The 18,690-nt window shown below is 41.0% G+C and overlaps 1 protein-coding gene across 5 annotated transcripts in view; it reads right to left on the reverse strand.

The window, feature by feature from the left end:
* Positions 1–1,474: 1,474 nt before the first annotated feature.
* The window catches only part of stx16 (syntaxin 16), a 37,870-nt gene continuing 20,654 nt past the window's right edge, over positions 1,475–18,690 (reverse strand). For 3 of the 5 annotated variants that reach the window (XM_052031267.1, XM_052031265.1, XM_052031269.1), the window contains exons 3-8: positions 15,995–16,135; positions 13,320–13,482; positions 11,347–11,438; positions 9,630–9,773; positions 9,188–9,268; positions 1,475–7,812 (exon numbers count right to left, since the gene is read on the reverse strand). In XM_052031267.1, the coding sequence (XP_051887227.1) occupies positions 7,708–7,812; positions 9,188–9,268; positions 9,630–9,773; positions 11,347–11,438; positions 13,320–13,482; positions 15,995–16,135 (726 nt within the window). In that variant the 3' untranslated portion in view covers positions 1,475–7,707. The remainder of the gene's footprint in view (positions 7,813–9,187; positions 9,269–9,629; positions 9,774–11,346; positions 11,439–13,319; positions 13,483–15,994; positions 16,136–18,690) is intronic. The other 2 variants (XM_052031266.1, XM_052031268.1) reach the window with 1 other exon arrangement.

An 18,690-nucleotide genomic window follows, 5' to 3' on the forward strand; every position in this document is an offset into this window, starting at 1 on the left:
GGGAAATTATATTTAACATTAAAAAGTGCAGGCTTGTTATGAATCCTCCACCTATGCTGCTTATGGCTTTAGAACTGAGTCTGAGCAAACCAGAACCAAACTTAATGTAACGATGACCCGCATTTCATTGGAGCAGTCAGTAGAACACGGCTGGATCTTTTCCTCTTCACAGTGGGAACATGTTGGAAAATGAAGGTGTTTCACGTTGTGGGGTAAATTTTCTAAAATCTGATGCATTGTGGCCTCCTTTAATTGCCTTTTTAAAAAAAAAATCCTCACCTGAATTTCTAACCCTTAGTTGAATTATGCAAACTTGTATAGAACACTGTTAGACTACTCTTGGTGTACTGTGTGCAGTTCCAATTGCCAGTTTACAAGCAGGAATATCAAAGCAATGGAGACGAAGATGATCCCAGAAATGAAAGGGTATGCGAATCAGGAAGGGTGAAAAGTCTCTTTTCTTTAGATCACAGACAGCCTAATCTTTAACATTATAAAAGGTTTTGATAAGGGAGAATGCTTTCACTTGTGCAGAAAAACATAACTAGAATATAAGACAGTCATCAAGAAATTCAAAAGCAAACTCAGAAGAAACTTTTTTTTAAGCCAAAGAGTGGCGTGAACGTGGAACAGGGAATGGTGGAGGCAAATAATACAAATGCATTTTGGGGTAGGCTGCATAAGCATACAAGGGAGAAGGAATAACACAGATGAGAGGAGTCAGGAGGAGAACCTGGTGGGTTCAGGCAGTTAAATAGATCTCATGAAAATGAAGGGTCCGGAATCTGAAACATTAACCTTTCCACAGAAGCTCCGTTTCACTCAGTTGCCAGAGGGAGGAATGGTCAGTAGCTGAATGGAGATCGTGCCGGAGAACTAGGTTAATTTGTTCGCATTTCCAATATTTAGTTGGAGGAAAGTTCTGCTCATCCAGTACTTAGTGACAAATATTCAGACAAGTTGGAGACACTGGAGGAATGGAGGACGGTGGAGGGGAGTGGGAATTGCACGGGATCATAGTATGTGGGATAATAGTGCCAAAAGGGCAATTCATAGGTAATGAACAAGAAAGATTTAAAGGTAGATATTTATGAGAGACAGAGGGTAAATGCAAAGGAGGGAGAGGAGAAGCCAAGCCAAGCCAGTGGAATCGATTTTCTATCTACAACTTGAGAAGCGCTAGGCAAATGGACTTCTAACTGATGATGCGGGAAATGGTGTGGTCAGCCGTATGAAAGCATACAAACTACTCGGGGAGGAGGAAGAAAAACAGATCCCCTTTGTCACACTTGCATGCAACACTGTGGTTGGATCAGAAACTGCTTGGACAGATCCAAACAAGCAGTTCTGTAAAAAGACAGCCGTGAATTGGAAGAAATAGAAACAGAGTGGAAAAGCTCTCTCCAGTCCCAACAGGCAATTGAAATGCTGCGACCTTCTGTAGTGTCTGTTTAAAATAAATACAGGCAGCTGAAGCTTTTAAAAAAATTTATTGGTATACATAGATTTTAAAAAAGCAAAAGTACACACATGTACATCTCTCAGTTTTAAAACAGATTTCCAGACTGTACAAATGTAAGTAGATTACACATAAGACACACCATGTAAGAGCAGGCACCAGCCAAGGCATCACGCACCTATAACACCACTGGTACAGCTGCCTTCTACAGAGATGCTACAAGTAAAAACTTTGCTCTACCATGATACATATTTCAAGAGTCTGTTCTGAGGGTACAAGACCAGCTATTGAGAGGTTCCCTTCTTATCCATTGTGTGCTGCATATGGAAAGAAACTGGAGTGATCTATGCAATACGCCACCGTACACAGTCTGGGGCGTGATCCCATGCCTGTTCCCAGATCCCACCAAATAAGCCAGATTCATTAAGATGTCAGTCATTTTGACCCATCTCCCACACAAGGGTGTGGGAACTTGGGATATGAAATGATTGCTTGAGCTGTCAAAGCTAGCATTACAATAAATGGCTTTCATCATCCCTACTGTAAAAAAATCTTTCCATCCCTCCTATTCCTGCATTAAAAAAAATTACAGCATAGAAAATGACATGTAGTATGTTAACACCTTCACAAACCAAGCACGAGGATAGCTTAAATTGTTATTACACACACATGAAACATTAATAATGCTGAGCTGATTAATCAACACATACATGCCACCACTAACCAGAAACACAATTAACAATGCATTTATAAATTAATTCATAGGTTACAATGTTTTTCAATACAATCTGTTCAGTCAATTAATAATTTTAGGATAAAACCAAAAGCAAAATAAAAGCTCCACCTTCAACTCCCTTCTTGCTTCTCCAGGCTACATCAGGAACTATAGATGTTAAGCTAATGAGCAGGGCTGTAGAGCTGTGACATCTTAATGGCATCATTTATTTCACTGATATACACCGGCTAACTAGAGAGTGGCCTGGAGAACTGAGAGGTGTTGAAAGAGCCTGTGGCAGTGAGAAGTAACCCACTGCTTCAGTAACTGCAAGGAGACTTGCACTTGTACTCTTCCCTTTATTGGACATTATTAATTTTGCTTGTCATTCATAGCTTCACTTTAGTAGCTGTGACACAGAGCAGTGAGAAAACAGAAACGCCCAGTTAATGTGATTTCTTCATAGCTTGTGACAAAACCCATCAAATGGCTTTCATTTCTTCTTACCAGTAATAATACTATGTACATGTAGAAGGTAAATGGATCCCCTGCACAAGTCCCCTTGTATACCACTCGGCTTTCATTCCACTACATAATCCCCTTCCAAGCATCAGCTACTTCAAGCGATTTATATCACTTGAGTAGAAGTGCAGCCCAACTTCTCAGCCATGGTTCCTGGTGAAGTTTACCTAATGTAACGTAACAGAACGGTGGACCTCACAGGCAACAAAAGCAAAATATTTAATTCATTAAGGCAAATCCTCCCACAGAGCAGCTCCAATCTCTTCTTTTAGCACCTTAACAAAGCTATTTAATCTGGTGGAAAGTCTTAACAAAACATATCCCGGTCTCTACAGGGCAATCACACAAAACTCCAGAGCATCAATCTAATTTTGTTCAATTATATATCCTAAACAAGAAGATTCTCATCCAGGAACTTACATTATTCATCTTCTCAGTGTGTCTGTTCTCACCAAAATACACTTATTATATGTAACCTGCAGTCCCATTCTAAATCAGTTCACCACTGAGCTCTAATGCACAGCACTAAGGACATTCACAAGGAACATCCATTGTCTAGAGGAAAAATGTGCCTTATGATTTTTTTTTTGTTCATTAAAGTAGATTTGTCAGATGGCTTAGAGTATGGGCCTCAGTGCCAGTCCAAGACTGACCATACAACTGGGACTGTCCACTGGGATGAGCATGGTCAATCGGAGGACATCAGTATAAAATGTGCATATCGTATATTGGTATACACAAGTCAGTGATAATACACCTGATTCTGATTAACCATGTGCCAAAAAACACAACGTTCTCTTATAACAACCATTAAGATTTCCTCTCACTAATTTAAGATGGGCTGAGTGGAGATAAGGAGATACTTCACTGGTGAAGAATAAACAGAAAAACATGCACAGCCTGTGTCTCTGAAAGGAAACCCTGCAGGGTGATTTTACCAGAGGTTTTAACATAAAGCAATGAGGAACAGTAAAACCAGAGGCCTTCAATTATATATACAAAAACATCAAGAAATCAAGAGGTAATTCGGGAGAAACTATTTTTCACCCAGATAGCTGTAAGCTGGAAACCGCTTTCACAGGTTAAAGTAAGGTGAATAGTACAGATGTACTTCAGAGCAAGGTTAGGTAGAAAAATTGGATGAAGAAAGACTGAAGGATCTCTGAGTGCAACATTGTCAGCATGGACCATCATGATCAAGTAGCCTTTTTCTACTTATAGTCGATGCAATTATGTGAACCCTCTGGACATGATCGGCTCCAACACCTGAGCAATGTGTGCTTATGGGCACATGTCAAATCTCCCCAGTCAAATATATTTTGGTGGTTAATGTTGTAGCAACCCAGTCAGGGAACTACAACCAGAGATGTTTATCCTTTACGTTCATGGGAACCACCTCTATGTAACTTTCTAATTTTTCACATTAGGTGCAATAATAATATGGAGCAAAAGATAGCCTTTGGAATGATCAGATTCTCTAGCAGAATCCAGGTGTAATTTCTCATGGACCACCTACCACCACCACTATTCAATGGTTTCTACTAAATCCAACTATTTTCAATATGCAGTTGAGTACTCCACATGCAATTTGACTTCCATGCCCAAATCAGGACCAAGACTGCCCAGTTCCATTTCACAGTGATGAGTGTTAATGGCAAAAATGGGTACTTATCAGCCATTCCTGGTTTTACTTGAGAAGATATTGGTGATGGGCCACCTTTCTCGAGCCAAGGTGCTCCTGCAACACTGTTGAGGTTCCCAAGATTCTGACCCAGATACAAAGATGGAATTATGATACATGTCTAAATCAGAATGGCATGCCCTTTAAGGGAAAACTAGAGGTGCAGGCATCCTCATGTATCTGCTAAGCGGTGGAGGCTGTGGACCTGGAAAATACTACCCAAGGCAGCTTGGCGAATCGCTACATTCTATAAAGAGTGCTCACTGCAGCCACGTTGTTAAGGTAGAGAATGTTTATGCTGGTGGATGGGGTGTTGATCAAGCTACTGTACTGAATGTTATTGAGTTTTCAGTTACAGGAGTAAAACCCATCCAAGTACAGGCTTTCTAACACGTTTTGGAGGCAATGAAAAGACACAGCATTTATGTGGCTGTAACAATAACAGTGCACATTAATTCAGCTCAAACTCTGAAGGCATCAGAAAGCATAAAGCTGAAGAGATGTTTAATGTTGCCTCTGAATCTGAATGTATTAAAAACCTGTTAGCTAAGACTTCTGCTTTCCATGTACATTGTTATCCTGAACTGTCAAAGGCAAAATAAAAAAAAACTGTGATAAAGAACATAAAGTTATGTGACATTTGGTTATTTTCACTGGGTATTGAGGGAGCAGTTTATAATTTAGCTGTGCCTTGCTCAGAGAGGAATCCTTTTTTCCAAATGTTTCCACAGAACAGGTCATTAGGGGCAACTAGTATATTAGGGGAATATAGATTTACTGAAATGTAAGTTATCATTGAAGCACTAATGTCTTCCTTAAACCATACTTTTGTAGTCGCAAAAATAAAAGCAGAAAGCACACAGTGCTGGGGCAGTGTCTATGGAGTTACCATTTCAGGTTGATGAACTTTCTTGGGACATTGAGTCAAAAAAAATTTTCCTCTCTCTCCATAAATGGCATGGCTTTTTATTTCAGATTTCCAGCATCTGCAGCATTTTGTACATAGAACAATTACAGCACAATTCAGGCCTTTTGGCCCACAAAGCTGTGCCGAACACGTCCCTACATGTTGAAGCTTCATTCACTGTGTCTTTGTGCAACAACTTCCACGATCACTTACTGTCTTACTTTTTCACATCGTGTAGAATACAAAAAATAAAACAAGCTGTTTATCTGTGCGTGATGTGCATGCTAACGGATCTGCTCAATTAGCTTTGTGTATCGATACTTTATTTTGTCACTACATTGATTTATTCCTTCCTCCCACCTATCTAACCTATTCTTAATAGTTGATTTGCTCCCTGCCTCACCGCCAACTCTGGTAGTGCATTCAATGGTCTAACAACGGTTCTCAATATAAAATTCTTACGTTTAAATACGTATTCAGAAGCAGACGATTTCCTTAGTTGAAGGATCTTGAATGTTTCCATTTGCTCCAAATTCTGTCACAAATCTAGCAGTTGTTCACTGCAACTTGATTATATTTCTGAAGTTGTTACCGAATAGTGTAAAACAGACATTCAACAACTACATTACCACAATCAGTTTATTTTTAATTAACTCCATTATTTAGAGGACAGAAAACTGGCTTTAGTTATCATGTCCAATAGCACAACCTGAACTAATACATGTTGTATTAAATATGCCCTTTCCTCAGGAAGCAGGCTGCCACAGAAGGTTTTAGGATATGGTTAGATGCTACAGACAGTACATTCAGCTCACTTTGTTACTTTGAAACAGGATGAATATGCCCAGGTAAAACAAAACAATCAAAATCATCACGTGCAAACCAATGTTAGGGGCTCACAAACGGGAATAGTGCCATAGAGTCTTTCAAAAGCAGAATAAGAACACCTCTCCACTTAGAGATAACGAGAAAAAGAATGAAATGTACCACATTGCTCATTTCATTTATATTAATAGTAACTTCTATGAAAAATCATAAATTACTCTGTTAATCACTAATACCACTGATGCAAAACTAAAAAGAATTTTCACTGCAGAATATTCAAGGTTTTCTGCAAAACATTATCAACTTGTTTATAGGCTACACTTTGGAAGTATTAATAAAAGTCCATGATTAAAACAAATCTCAATGTTGGCCTGCCTTGATTAATACAGGACTGCCAGTCCTATTATATGAACATGCTTCTATTCACAATGAACGTCATGCTCTTTCCACATGAAAGTTCCATATTTAGTTTTAGTCTAAACTGCCTTCTGAAAGAGCTACAGGGAGCAGGCTCACCATCACGGAGTCTAGGTGTTTGAGCCCAAGTCGGTAACCCCTTGGGTTAAACTCCATTTTGTATGGTTTCTGCAGTGGTGCTGAGCTAGATCAGTTTCAATGAATTCCAGATCTTCATCTTGGACATTGCTCTGCAAATATTTTCTGTCCGTGCCAAGATTTTTATTTTGTTCGCTGCGGTTGTCTATCTTATCTTTTCCTGGTTCTTCCAAACTCTACCTGCTGTCAGGAGTACAGGGAGCCTCAGATACCGCAACCAGCATCAAGCACAGTGCTGGCTCTTCAACTGGCCTTGCTATCTTTTCTAAGCTGGCTGGGCTTTTCCAGACAGGTGGGCAGTTAACATTGGCAAGCTGAACTCAGCACTGTTCTGTGCTGTCATACTCTGAAGTACTTACTGTACCCACACACCCCTACATGCTCTATTCCTCTCCCAATTGATTGATTGCTGTGCAGTCAAACTCACAGACAATATAGCAAGTGAAGGGATGTACAATAAAGCCAAACAACACATACCTGCAAGAAATGCTTTCCCATAAAGTCCTAAATGATTTTGCGTTAGATGATCTACATTTGACACAGTTTGATTACAAGCAATTTTCTCTTGGGAAGATCTCATTATTCAGAACCAGAGTTCACTGTAATATATACAGCAGCGCAAATGGAAAGGAAAGGAATGCAGAGGAACCAGCTGTATTGTAGTTTGAGGCTCCCTTGTCCATACTTGGCTTCACGACGTTGAAATGTTGAGAAGCCTCTTTGTAATGCTGAACCTGGCCCTCGTAGGGTGATCTTTGGGTACAGACCACAGGCACATCATCAGCTGAAGACAGAAAGCGGAAAGAAGCAAATCCGAGTACTGCTCACAGCAACACAAGAGAGCACACCTTTCCTTTGCTGCCCCACACCCCCCCACACTCAATTTACAACACAGCAATCACAACAGGTTCCTGATTTCTGGTAGTGAAAGAATTCAGAGAGGTCTGACTGTGTTCCCTAGCCTTCCCTTAAAAAGACAATATTTCATCACCAACCCCAGAGAATTTTCCTCGCGGTTCCCACCGCAGGAAGGTTCCAGCTGATCACCTTGATTTGACTCCTATTAACACGATGATGAGAACCACCACTATCACAAAAAGGATCACAATGACCAGCATCTTTCGATTCTTCTTCTGGTGCTGCTCAGCCTGTAAAATTAATTAGATCACTTGGCTCAATAATCTTACAGCATCTTACACATCTTAAAAGTCACATTATTCTTTGCATCGTGCTCCCGACAGCTCTACAATAAAGCCAGTCACTCGCTTATATATTGAATGGAGTCAGGGATTGTGGCTTGATGTTAGCGTACGGCACAGTAATGTAGTGGTTAGCGCGATGCTATTACAGCGCCAGCGATCAGGGTTCGATTCCCGTCGCTGTCTGTAAGGAGTTTGTACGTTCTCCTGTGCCTGCGTGGGTTTCCTCCGGGTGCTCCGGTTTCCTCCCACATTGCAAAGACGTAGGGGTAGGTTAACATGGGTTTAAAATGGGCAGCGCGGACTCGTTGGGCCAGAAGGGCCTGTTACCATGCTGTAAATAAAACTTAGTTAAAAAATTTAATTTTAATTAAATCAGGAAGAACACGTTTCCCTTGAGCCTTGCAATTCTGAATTTTAAGGACTGACCCAATTAGATTTCTGTCTGCATTTTCCAGGTGAACCCAAGCTGGAGACTAGTTGGCAGTCAGTTAGGCAGACAGATCTGGGAGAGAAGGCAGGGTGACTGGAGGGAGGGAGCAACTGAAGGTTGCAGGAGTCAGGATAGAATGGAACTGATGGGAATGAAGGATATCAGAGGCCTGGTCTCGGCAGGAACAGATAATCTGAATGTTTGGTGCCTGGGGAGGAAGGTACGGCATACACGGTTCAGGAACAGGGATGGGAGAGAGGGTGCAAAGTAGGTCTGAAGGGTCAGTGTGGAGAGGGATGGAGACAAATTAGAAATCCCAGTGGCGTGAGGTCGGATGAAGCACAAAGTCAGAAAAGTCATTGGCTGTGGTGAGGACGAGAAGTCAGAAGGATTATTTAATAGTAGAAGATATTATAATGTGTAGGGGTGTCCAGTCTCATAAGCTTGGGCAATTAGTGCAAACAGTCCTTATCTATTTTTAATTCCCATAACAGACAGATGGGGCAAAATTTGACATGGTAGTTAATTCTGATGCACATTGCCCCATAATATTTAAATGACCATTTCTGTAACTGAGGCCACAGATATAAGGGGAAATAGAAATTTAGAATTAACTCCACAAGACAGAAAATGGAACTTACGGAATTCCCACAAGAGAGAAATATTTAGGCAAAATTAGATGTAATAAAATATCAAACACCATTTTCTTCAGCTGGCTCTCAAAGTCCAGGACAAGTTGTTTCACTTGAGTACTATGGTGCTGAAGTAGCTGGTGATGTTGCTGGTTATTGAGGCATATTTTATCTAATAGATTCCACTATGTTCATTACACAGAGCTATATAATTATTTTTTGACAAATATCTCTGGCACAAAGATCCAAAGAGTCTTACCTTCTGGAGTTGCTGTAAGCCCTCTTCTGTTTTAATACAAGATTGTTCGACATTGTAATCAATTCGATCCAAGATGGTCCCCTGAAATGAACACAGAGGTGGAGATAGAAAAGTTTTGAAATGTGTTGAAAAGGATTTAATGGAACTAAAATAGAGTGGGAGAGTGATTCCTTGTGGAATAGCGATTTCAGCAGCAATGTGTTGCCACTGCCATTCTGCTTGTGACTCTTTCAATTGGCTGTCCTGACATCAGAGCTGCCTGCCTTTCTCAAGTGGGATCAACCTGACATCTGCTCAGTCCACGCCTTTTGGAGAATCAGTGGTGGGTGAAGGCGAGTTCATAATGGGATTCGTGGGTGTGGTGTGGAAGGATGCACATGACTCTTCTGGTTGATCAGCTGCAAAAGGAACTCATTTTAAAATGTTATTCCAAATCACCCACCTGCTCCACTATCATGGTCGCCAGCTCTCTGAAGATTTCATTCAAGTCTGAGATTGACTGCACGATCTGTCGAATCTCCTTCTCACGTTCCTCCACCATCAGAGTATTCTCTTCCACCAAAAGTAACTGATCATTTGTAAAACCCTGTTAGAACAACTGAGTATGAATAAAAAGCCAGCATATGAATCTTCCAAGTCAGAGGATGCGGCAGGGCACTTTACTAAACTTCCAAATCACTTAACCAGAAATGAACAATTGCTCAGGAGGTAGCAGTGGCATATATGTAGGCAAAGTTTCCATTAGCACCCATGCACATAAACACAAACTGAAGACTTATCCCAATGTCAGCACTTTTAGCCAAAAGTTCATAATGCACAACTCAAATTAAACCTAAAATTCACATCATCCAGTCCAACAAAATATGAATGTTCTCCAAAATTCTGAAGGTCAGTTGAAAGCCAACAACCAGAGTAGCTGAAGCATATTTCCCGAGGATGTAAGGTGCTATACCTGAACCTTTATATTGATGATTTACGGTTTTTGTAAACCTGACAGACAAGCTAACCCCACAGAATGTTAGATGCCTAAATGACCAGAACAATTATTATATGAGCCACACCAACCAACTTCTGCCACCACCTCAGCTCTCTGCTTTCAGGTCCAGTTGTGTAAGCCAGATGCAAATTGAAGGGAAGTTGTTTGGGATTTGATAAAACCTGCTCCCACAATGACTACAATTTTACTGTTTGTTGCAAGTGGACAGGCCTTGCAAAGCTGACAGCTTTATTGTCAGATTGCAGTCCACGATATGAGCCAGCAAATCAAAAATGGATGATTGCAGGGCTTATCTCACACAACACAAAGGCAGCTGTCTACTCCTTATAAAGACTCAAACATTACACAGACCCTTGTTGTGCAGCTCTCTGATATGGCACTCTTATTTTGAAAGAGCTCAAGGGGCAGTGTCAGCTACAGCATTGCTAGCATTCCCACTTCCACGTCATAAAGTTCCAGGTCAATCCCCATTCCAGAATCTTGAATGCGAAGCTCTGGCCAACACCTCAGTTCATTACTGGGAGAATATTGCATTGTCAGAACTGCCATCTTTCATTTGAGATACTTAAGGCCCCATCTGTTCTGGGCAGAGATGATCCTACATTTTGAAGTTCTGGCTCAGTTTTCCCTCACTTAGCATTACCTGGTCTTTATTAATCTGCTGTATGCAAGTTTGCTGTGTTCAAATTCGATGCCAGACTTACATCATTACAACAAAGTAATTAATTGGCTGCAAATAGGATTGCTCTGAGAGTTGGCACAGACACAATGGGCTGATTAGCCTCCTATGTTGTAAGAAAATATGAAAAAATACTCAGGATTTAAGATGTTGTAAAAGGGACATGAAGGGTGCTGCATAAATGCAAATTTCTCTCTTTTAAAATTTATTTATTAAGAAAGGTAATAAAGCTAGTATTTATTCTCCATCCTCAGTTGATCTCAGATGAGTGATTTGCTCAGCCACTTCATGTAGGATAGCAACCCACCTTCCCCCCCAAAGTCAAGATGAACCGGTTGACTTTTAAAGATGGCATCTTACGGTCATTTATTCTGAGACATGCTTTCTTATCCCCAGAGTTTTCTTTAAACTGAATTCAAAGTCTCAACCAGCCTTGGTGGGATTTTAATGTGCATTCTTTGGATGATTAGTCAATAAGCCCACCTTGTCATAAAGGTTGTTGTCTTCAGCATCATCCATTAGTGGCACCGATGTGTCAAAAAAGTGTTTGGACCTTTCTTCTCGATTCTTCAAACCTATGACATAAAACAAAAATCCTGTTACTGGAAGGGAGCAAGCCTGCAAAACAAAACATGAAATAAGAGGAGAAATTTTGGAAATAGTTGACAGGTCAAATAACATCTACGGAGACAAATATGTTAATATTTCAGGTCAATGATTTTCATTAGGACCTTCAACGTTTCCCACACCTCGACCTGCTGACTTTTTCCACCACTTATATCCTTGTTTTAGATTTCTGTCACCAAAGGTATTTCCTCGGCTTGGTTCAGAAAAGGGTTATATTTGAAGCAAAAATAACAAAAGAGAGTGCTCCAAGCTTTCGTGGTACTCTTCCCCAATTATCCCCCAGCTCTCCCAGACAAGCTTAATCCTTCAGAGACACAAGTGGTGGTGGCATGCAATCCCTCACCCATTCTCATGTGCACAGTTGGGCAATAGACGTCGACAAACCACTCTATGAAGAGTGTATCATGGTTTGCCCACTACATACGCACCCTACAGATGGCAGTGGACAGTCACGAGTGCAGACCTTGGATGATATTTACTTTTCAGACCACCCAAGCCCAGGACACTAAGAAATCAGAGGATTTCACCGTAAAGGTAAATCTGCAGACATGCATCATACCGGGTGCATAAAACAAAACAATAATTGTGGGGCTGGAACACACGACGCACATCATCCCTAAAGATCTCGTTCAAGATGTCCAAGCACGCATGAAGAGTTCTCGGTTTTATAAACTGAAGTATGAGGTATTGAAAACAAAAGCTACGTGGAACATTTATAAGCTGGACTAGTGCAAAAAACAACAAAACCTGCGGGTGTTGGAAATCTGAAATGAAAGCAGGAAATGCTGGAACCACTCAGCAGGTCAGCCAGGAGAGAGAAACAGAGTTGAGACCCTTCATTACAACAGTTCTGACAAGGGGTCGTCGACTTGAAGCGTTTACTCTTTTTCTCTTTCCGCAGATGCTGCCTGATCTGTTGAGTGTTTCCAGCAATTTCTGTTTCCATTAGCTGGAGCAGTGCGTTCATTTCTGGGCTGCAGACTTTAGTACCCTTGGAGAGGGTACAAGGCAGACTTGCCAGAATGATACAGGTACACAGAACTTCAGTGAAGAGAATAGATCTGTAGAGCTTGTTCAGCCTTGTGGCAGAGATTTAATGGATCTGTAAAATTATGACAGGTTTTGATAGAGTAAACAAAAAGAAAATGGTTTCATTGGCACGAGATCTGTAGCCGGGGATTAAAAATTTTAAATTAGCAAAAACCAGTTGTGAACTTTCTACAGGGAATTATGTAAAGGTGAGGAAAGTTTACTATAAACTGTCAGAAATAATCACAACTGTCAAAGATACATATTTAAAGACAGAAATATTTGAAGATAAAGAGAGAATAGCAAGTGTGCAGGGCAAATTAAATAACACATTCAAAGAGCTGATCCAGTCACAATGGGACAAATGACCTCCCTTTGTGCTTTAGGATTCAGTTGCCCACAAATTCACCTCCAGTCAGCAGTGATAAATATGCTATACAGTAGTAACAGACCAACACCACCTGCTGCTACTGTGCAATGGGTTTAGTGGTACAGATCAGAGATGAATTTCCAGGTGTATGCCAATGCATACTTCTGTACAAGAGCAACTGACAAACCAAATCAGGTTGCTAGAGCATTGTGTCTGCTTGTGAGGAGTTGGGCTAACATAATTAATCTCAGCCAATTTTTAGCCTACAAATTACACTTGGTCCTGCTTCTAATCCAAGAGGTAATACCAGTGAACACATCCTTTCCACTGTTGTAGAAAGCATTGCTTGCACCCTCACTCAACCAGAGGCCAATGACATCCATAGAGTACTATTTGGATCAAAGACCTTCTCCTCTCCTTGAGCGCTTACGTTTGAGGTAAGAAGACTGGGCGTGTCGAAAGTTAGTTGACAGATCCTGAAGAGCTTGTGCAAGGGAAGAAATCACATTCCGAAGGACCCGCTCCTCCTGCTCTGTGCAGCTTCGCCCTTTGCTCTGCAGGTTCTGCACTGAGCGCTGACACCGGTGGAACATCTAAAGGGGAAGACGAAACAATGGTAGAAAGGTGAGGACGTCCAATCCACCTCCCAGAACCCACAAAACACCATACATCAGAAAACATTTCCATTATATGGACACACAACTATGGCTCTACTTAATCCTTGGCTCAATTATTGAAGCGTGTACATGAAGCCAAAGGTTAACATTTAAATTGTGCATTGTTAAAATACAGGTGTGCACCACAATTTCCATGGGGATGGTGCCGATGCAAATTTGAAGGAAGAGAGGCAGAATCCTCAGTAAAGCAGTATAAAAGCAGGCTTTACAGCTGTTCCTGCAAACAATGTTATTCTTTTTTAGGCAGCACAATTTCGCAGTTGGTAAAGCTGCTGTCTCACATTTCCAGTGACCCAGGTTCAATCCTGACCCCGTGTGCTGTCTTTGTGGAATTTGCACGTTCTCCCTCTGTCTGTATGGGTTTCCTTCAGGTGCTCCAGTTTCTTTCCACATTCCAAAGGCGTGTGGGCTGGTAGGTTAATAGGCCACTGTAAAATGCTGTAGTGTGTAGGTGAGTAGTGGAATCTGGGGATAGTTAATGGGTACATGGGCTAAGTAACGTGGGACTAAGTTAGGTGGGTGCTTGATAGTGGACTTAATCAGCTGAAGGGTCTGTTTCTATGCTTGTAAGATAAAATAAGATTTCTTTATTAGTCACATGTACATCAAAACACACAGTGAAATGCATCTTTTGTGTAGAGTGTTCTGGGGGCAGCCCACAGGTGTCGCCACACTTCCAGAGCCAACATAGCATGCCCACAACTTCCTAACCTGTACGTCTCTGGAATGTGGGAGGAAACCGGAGCATCCGGAGGAAACCCACGCAGACACGGGGAGAACGTACAAACTCCTTACAGACAGCGGCCGGAATTGAACCCGGGTCGCTGGCGCTGTAACAGCGTTACGCTAACCGCTATACGACCTTGCCTGCCCTAACCTGCCTGTACTGTACAGTGCTTGTCCTGTATTAATTCAGACTTACAGCACTGGTGTTTTGCAATTGGACAAGGAAATGATCTGACCATACTCACAGCTCCATTGCTTGACATCAACTCAAATATAATCCAGTGAAGGCCTTGTGGTATCTGTTCTTCCTTGAAAGCAAGGATTATCTGCTATTTCATAATTCAGGCACTCTAAAATTTATTCCCATTAGTATATTATTCAAAAATTAAACCACTGATAATGCATCTGATTAATAGTCATGATTTAGTTTTTTTTATAAATATTGTTAAATGAAAGCAAGCTTTGGTGATATTATCAGTGGATATCATCAGCCTGATGCTGTGAACACACCAAAAATTAATTTGGTAGAAGCCCACATATCTTGTCTAGGCGGTCTTGCAGCAAGAAGGAACACATCCTTAAAACTTTGTGTACATATCCTCTCACAGCCTTTAAAGAGTCATGAGTTCAGCAATTTTAAACAAAAGCCCTTTCTGCTTTCCTTTCGGTCATCTGGGAAATACACCATTTTGTGATCCTTGCCACAAAGACCCAGAAAGGTCCTACATTCAAGGACCTTGAATGTACAAGCATTAGTCCTAGACTGAGGGGAGGAATATCATTCAAGGTTATCACAATGAGTGAGCACTACTTGTCGTTACTACCGATAAAGCATGTGCATCTTAATGACTAATAAGTGGCATGATTGGGAAAGAGGCCAGTGAAATAGGGGAACTGAGAGAAAGCACAGTGAAGTAGAAAAGAAACATGTTGTTAGATTTAAAATTATTAATGGATACAGAGAATATGATTTCACATGTGCTGGTGTCCAAAACCTGTTAAATATAAAATAGCCACTAATAAATCCAAAATGAATTTAGAAATAACCTCTTTACTCTGAATGGTAATACAGAATTCATTAGTGCACGCTATAGTTAGGAAAACAAATAGATGCTGTTAATGAGAATCTGGTTTAATAGATGAGCAGGAAAGGAACAGCAAGATATGTGGTTAGAGTGAGCTGTGGTAAATAAGATCTGAGGAAATACTTGAGGAGGATTAAAACCAGGCAAAGTTGCAAAAAACAAACCCTGTTGGGTCTGATGGTGTTCTTTTTTGCTATAAACTCTATGTACATCTTCCTAACACTGATAATTGAGGCTGCAGGGGCTTGGCAGAACTGTGGAGTAAAGCAGTTAATGCAGCAGTGGTACAGAAGATGCACAGTTACTGTGCAAATGACAAAAGCCATACACGCAATTTAAACTGAGCATGGCACACGTGGATTACTAAAGCCAGATGTCACAGCTCCGGCACGTATCAGCAAAGTTGAAGCAACTTTCACATTTATGGCATGTTAAAGGATATTCAAAGCAAGAGAAGTATGATTTTAGAATAGTTGGCTAAGGGACAATTTATAGGTTGAACAGCCTACGAAGTTCTACAATAGCTTTCCAATTGAAGTGAGGGTCATATCATGCTCCCTTTTCTGGCCTCCTAAACATCTCCTCTCCATTACTGCTGCCACCTCACTATCCTCTACCTGAGTTATCTCCTGGGTAGTGATTTCTATGGCGTGCTCCTCCGCAGTGCTGTCATCCAACGTGGGTCGGTTCAGGTACTTGTCGTGTAAGCTGGCAAGCTCCTTCATCTTCTGCTTTATTCTAGTGATGTCAAACTGAATCTAAAGGGGAGAGAGAGAGAAGGGAAATAAAACACATCAAATGTTAACACACTGCCACTCTATGCACTCTCCATGACAGATCCCTCCATTGATGTGAACCTCCTGAGTTAGGTTTCCACTCTGCCGATAAACTGAAACAGGCTTTAGCGAAGGACATCTTATATGACTATGGCCAAGGTAGAACATTCCTCCTAACCCTTCTGGTCCTGCCTGCGGCTTACAACTGTTGACCACACCATTCTCTAATGACTTACCTCCACTGTCCAGTTGCAAAAGATTTTCCTTCCACAATTCTTTCCAATCTAGCCAAAGCCAGAGAATTTTTGTTTTCCGTTCCTACAGTGTTATATCAGAGATCCCCAGATTCTTTCATTGCCCACCTGCAAATTGTGCCTCCACATCATAAATTCAAAAACCTACCAGGTTCCATCTGTAGCTAGATAGCCAGTTCTATTCCACTACCACCACCTCCTTCAATCTTGCCAAAGCTTCTAACTTGCCACGTCTGACATCCAGCAATGAATAAACAGAAATTCGTCCCTTAATTATTAGGAAGGCTTAAACATTGCACCCCACTACATACTCTGTTCTCACTACCATTCGTATAGAGACCTTCAGGCTGAGAATTGGGTGGAAATAGAATATTACAAATGAAGTAGCAAGAATTGTATTTAAAAAAATTAAGGCTTTCTGCAATTATGCAAAAAGAGAGAAGGAAAGTAAATGTGAAGCCCTTAGGAGGCTGAGACAGGAAACATTATAATGCAGAATTTAAAAAATGGATAGGATGTTGAACAAGTATTAAGAACATTTTCACAGAAGACAAATAAAGTACCAGAAATAGTGGGAAACCAAGGATATAATGACAGTAAGGAGCAGGTGTTAAAGAAATTAATAGAACTAATTGTTGAAAGATCACTAGACTTGATAGGCTACACCCTAGGATTCTAAAAGAGGTAGCAGCATATATAATGGATGCATTGCAAGTGATGCTCCAGAATTTCCCAAAACTCAGGGATGCTCCTAGTGGATAAGAAGGGAGAAAGGAGGAAGAGATAGAGATTTACAAGTCAGTCAGCCTGAAATCAGCTGCCTGGAAAATAATGAAATCCATTATTAATGACAAGGTAACAGAGCACTTGGGAAATCGTAAAATGATTAGGCAAACAAACCACACTTTTACAAAAGGAAAACCATGTTTAAGGATCTAACTAACAGGATAAGCAAAAGGAGAAACCAATGAACACTATATATTTAGATATTCAAAAGGCATTCAGTAAGGCACTACACACAAAGCTGTTACACAACACAAGTTTCATGATGGGGGTAATATATTAACATAGATAGTAGATTGGGAGAGGCAACAAGCAGCATAAATATATAGGTCATTTCTGGTCGGCAGCTGTAGCTGGCAGGGTACCACAAGGATTAGGTACAGTAAAATTCCGATAATCTGCTATTGGGAAATCCTGATGGTTTGGCATCTGGATCAACAGGTACTCATTCCCATGCTCTATGTAACACACTCCCCTTAGCACACTGAGGCTCAGCTTCCCAACTCCCTTCAATCCAGAGCTCTGTACCCAGTCCCTTGCTTTTTGAACTAGCTGTCAAGGTAAGAGGTATGATAACGGAGGTTGCAGATGATGAATGCATTGGTTGTGTAACTAACAATGAGACAAAACTTTGGATGACAGGAAGATACAGATGGTCTGATTAGCTAGGCAGTAAGTGGCAGAAGCAATTTAATCCAGTGGTACAAAATGGCAAGGGAATATACATTATTTGGGAGGAGGTTGAGTGGTGAAGAGGAATGGAACGTATATCCACAGATCCTCAAAGGTAGCAGAACAGGAATAGGTCAATAAAGTGGTTTGAAAAGGGCTTACAAGATGCATTCCAGCATTACCCAAGGCATGGAATACAAGATTATGGAGATTATTCTTGAATTGTAGATAACACCAATTTACATCTTGAGTACTGTTTTGGTCATTATCTAACTAACTTAGAATGACACTTTTGGCACACTGGATCCACACCAGTCCCCAGCAGAACAATCCCCTCTTATTTTCCTGTAACCTATTCTCTCTCACATGCCTATCAATTCCTCTTTGATTGTTTTTGGCACTTACCTACAGTAGGAATAATTTACAGAAGCCAATTAACCTGTAACCATGTTTTTGGGATGTGGAAGGAAACCCACACGGCCACAGGGAACATGTGTGAACTCCACAAAGAGAGTACCTGAGGTCAGGATCAAAGCCCAGTCACGGGATCTGTGAGGCAGGAAACGTGATTGCAGTGAACAAGGTGCAGAGGAGATTTACAAGAACTAGAAAATTTTAGCTATGAGCAAAAAGTGGTTTCCTTGGAACAGAGGCAGTTGAAGGGAAACTTAACTGAGGTGTATAAAGTTATGGGGGCCTATTTCTTTTAGCAGAAGGGGTCAAAAGCCAGGAAACCTGAATTGAATGTAATTGGTAGAAGGATTAGAGGGGAGGTGGGGAAATATTTTTCCAACCAGAAGGTGGTAGGCATCTGGAACTCACTGCTTG

The sequence above is a fragment of the Pristis pectinata genome, chromosome 16 (assembly GCF_009764475.1).
Source record: "Pristis pectinata isolate sPriPec2 chromosome 16, sPriPec2.1.pri, whole genome shotgun sequence".
Taxonomy (NCBI): Eukaryota; Metazoa; Chordata; class Chondrichthyes; order Rhinopristiformes; family Pristidae; genus Pristis; species Pristis pectinata.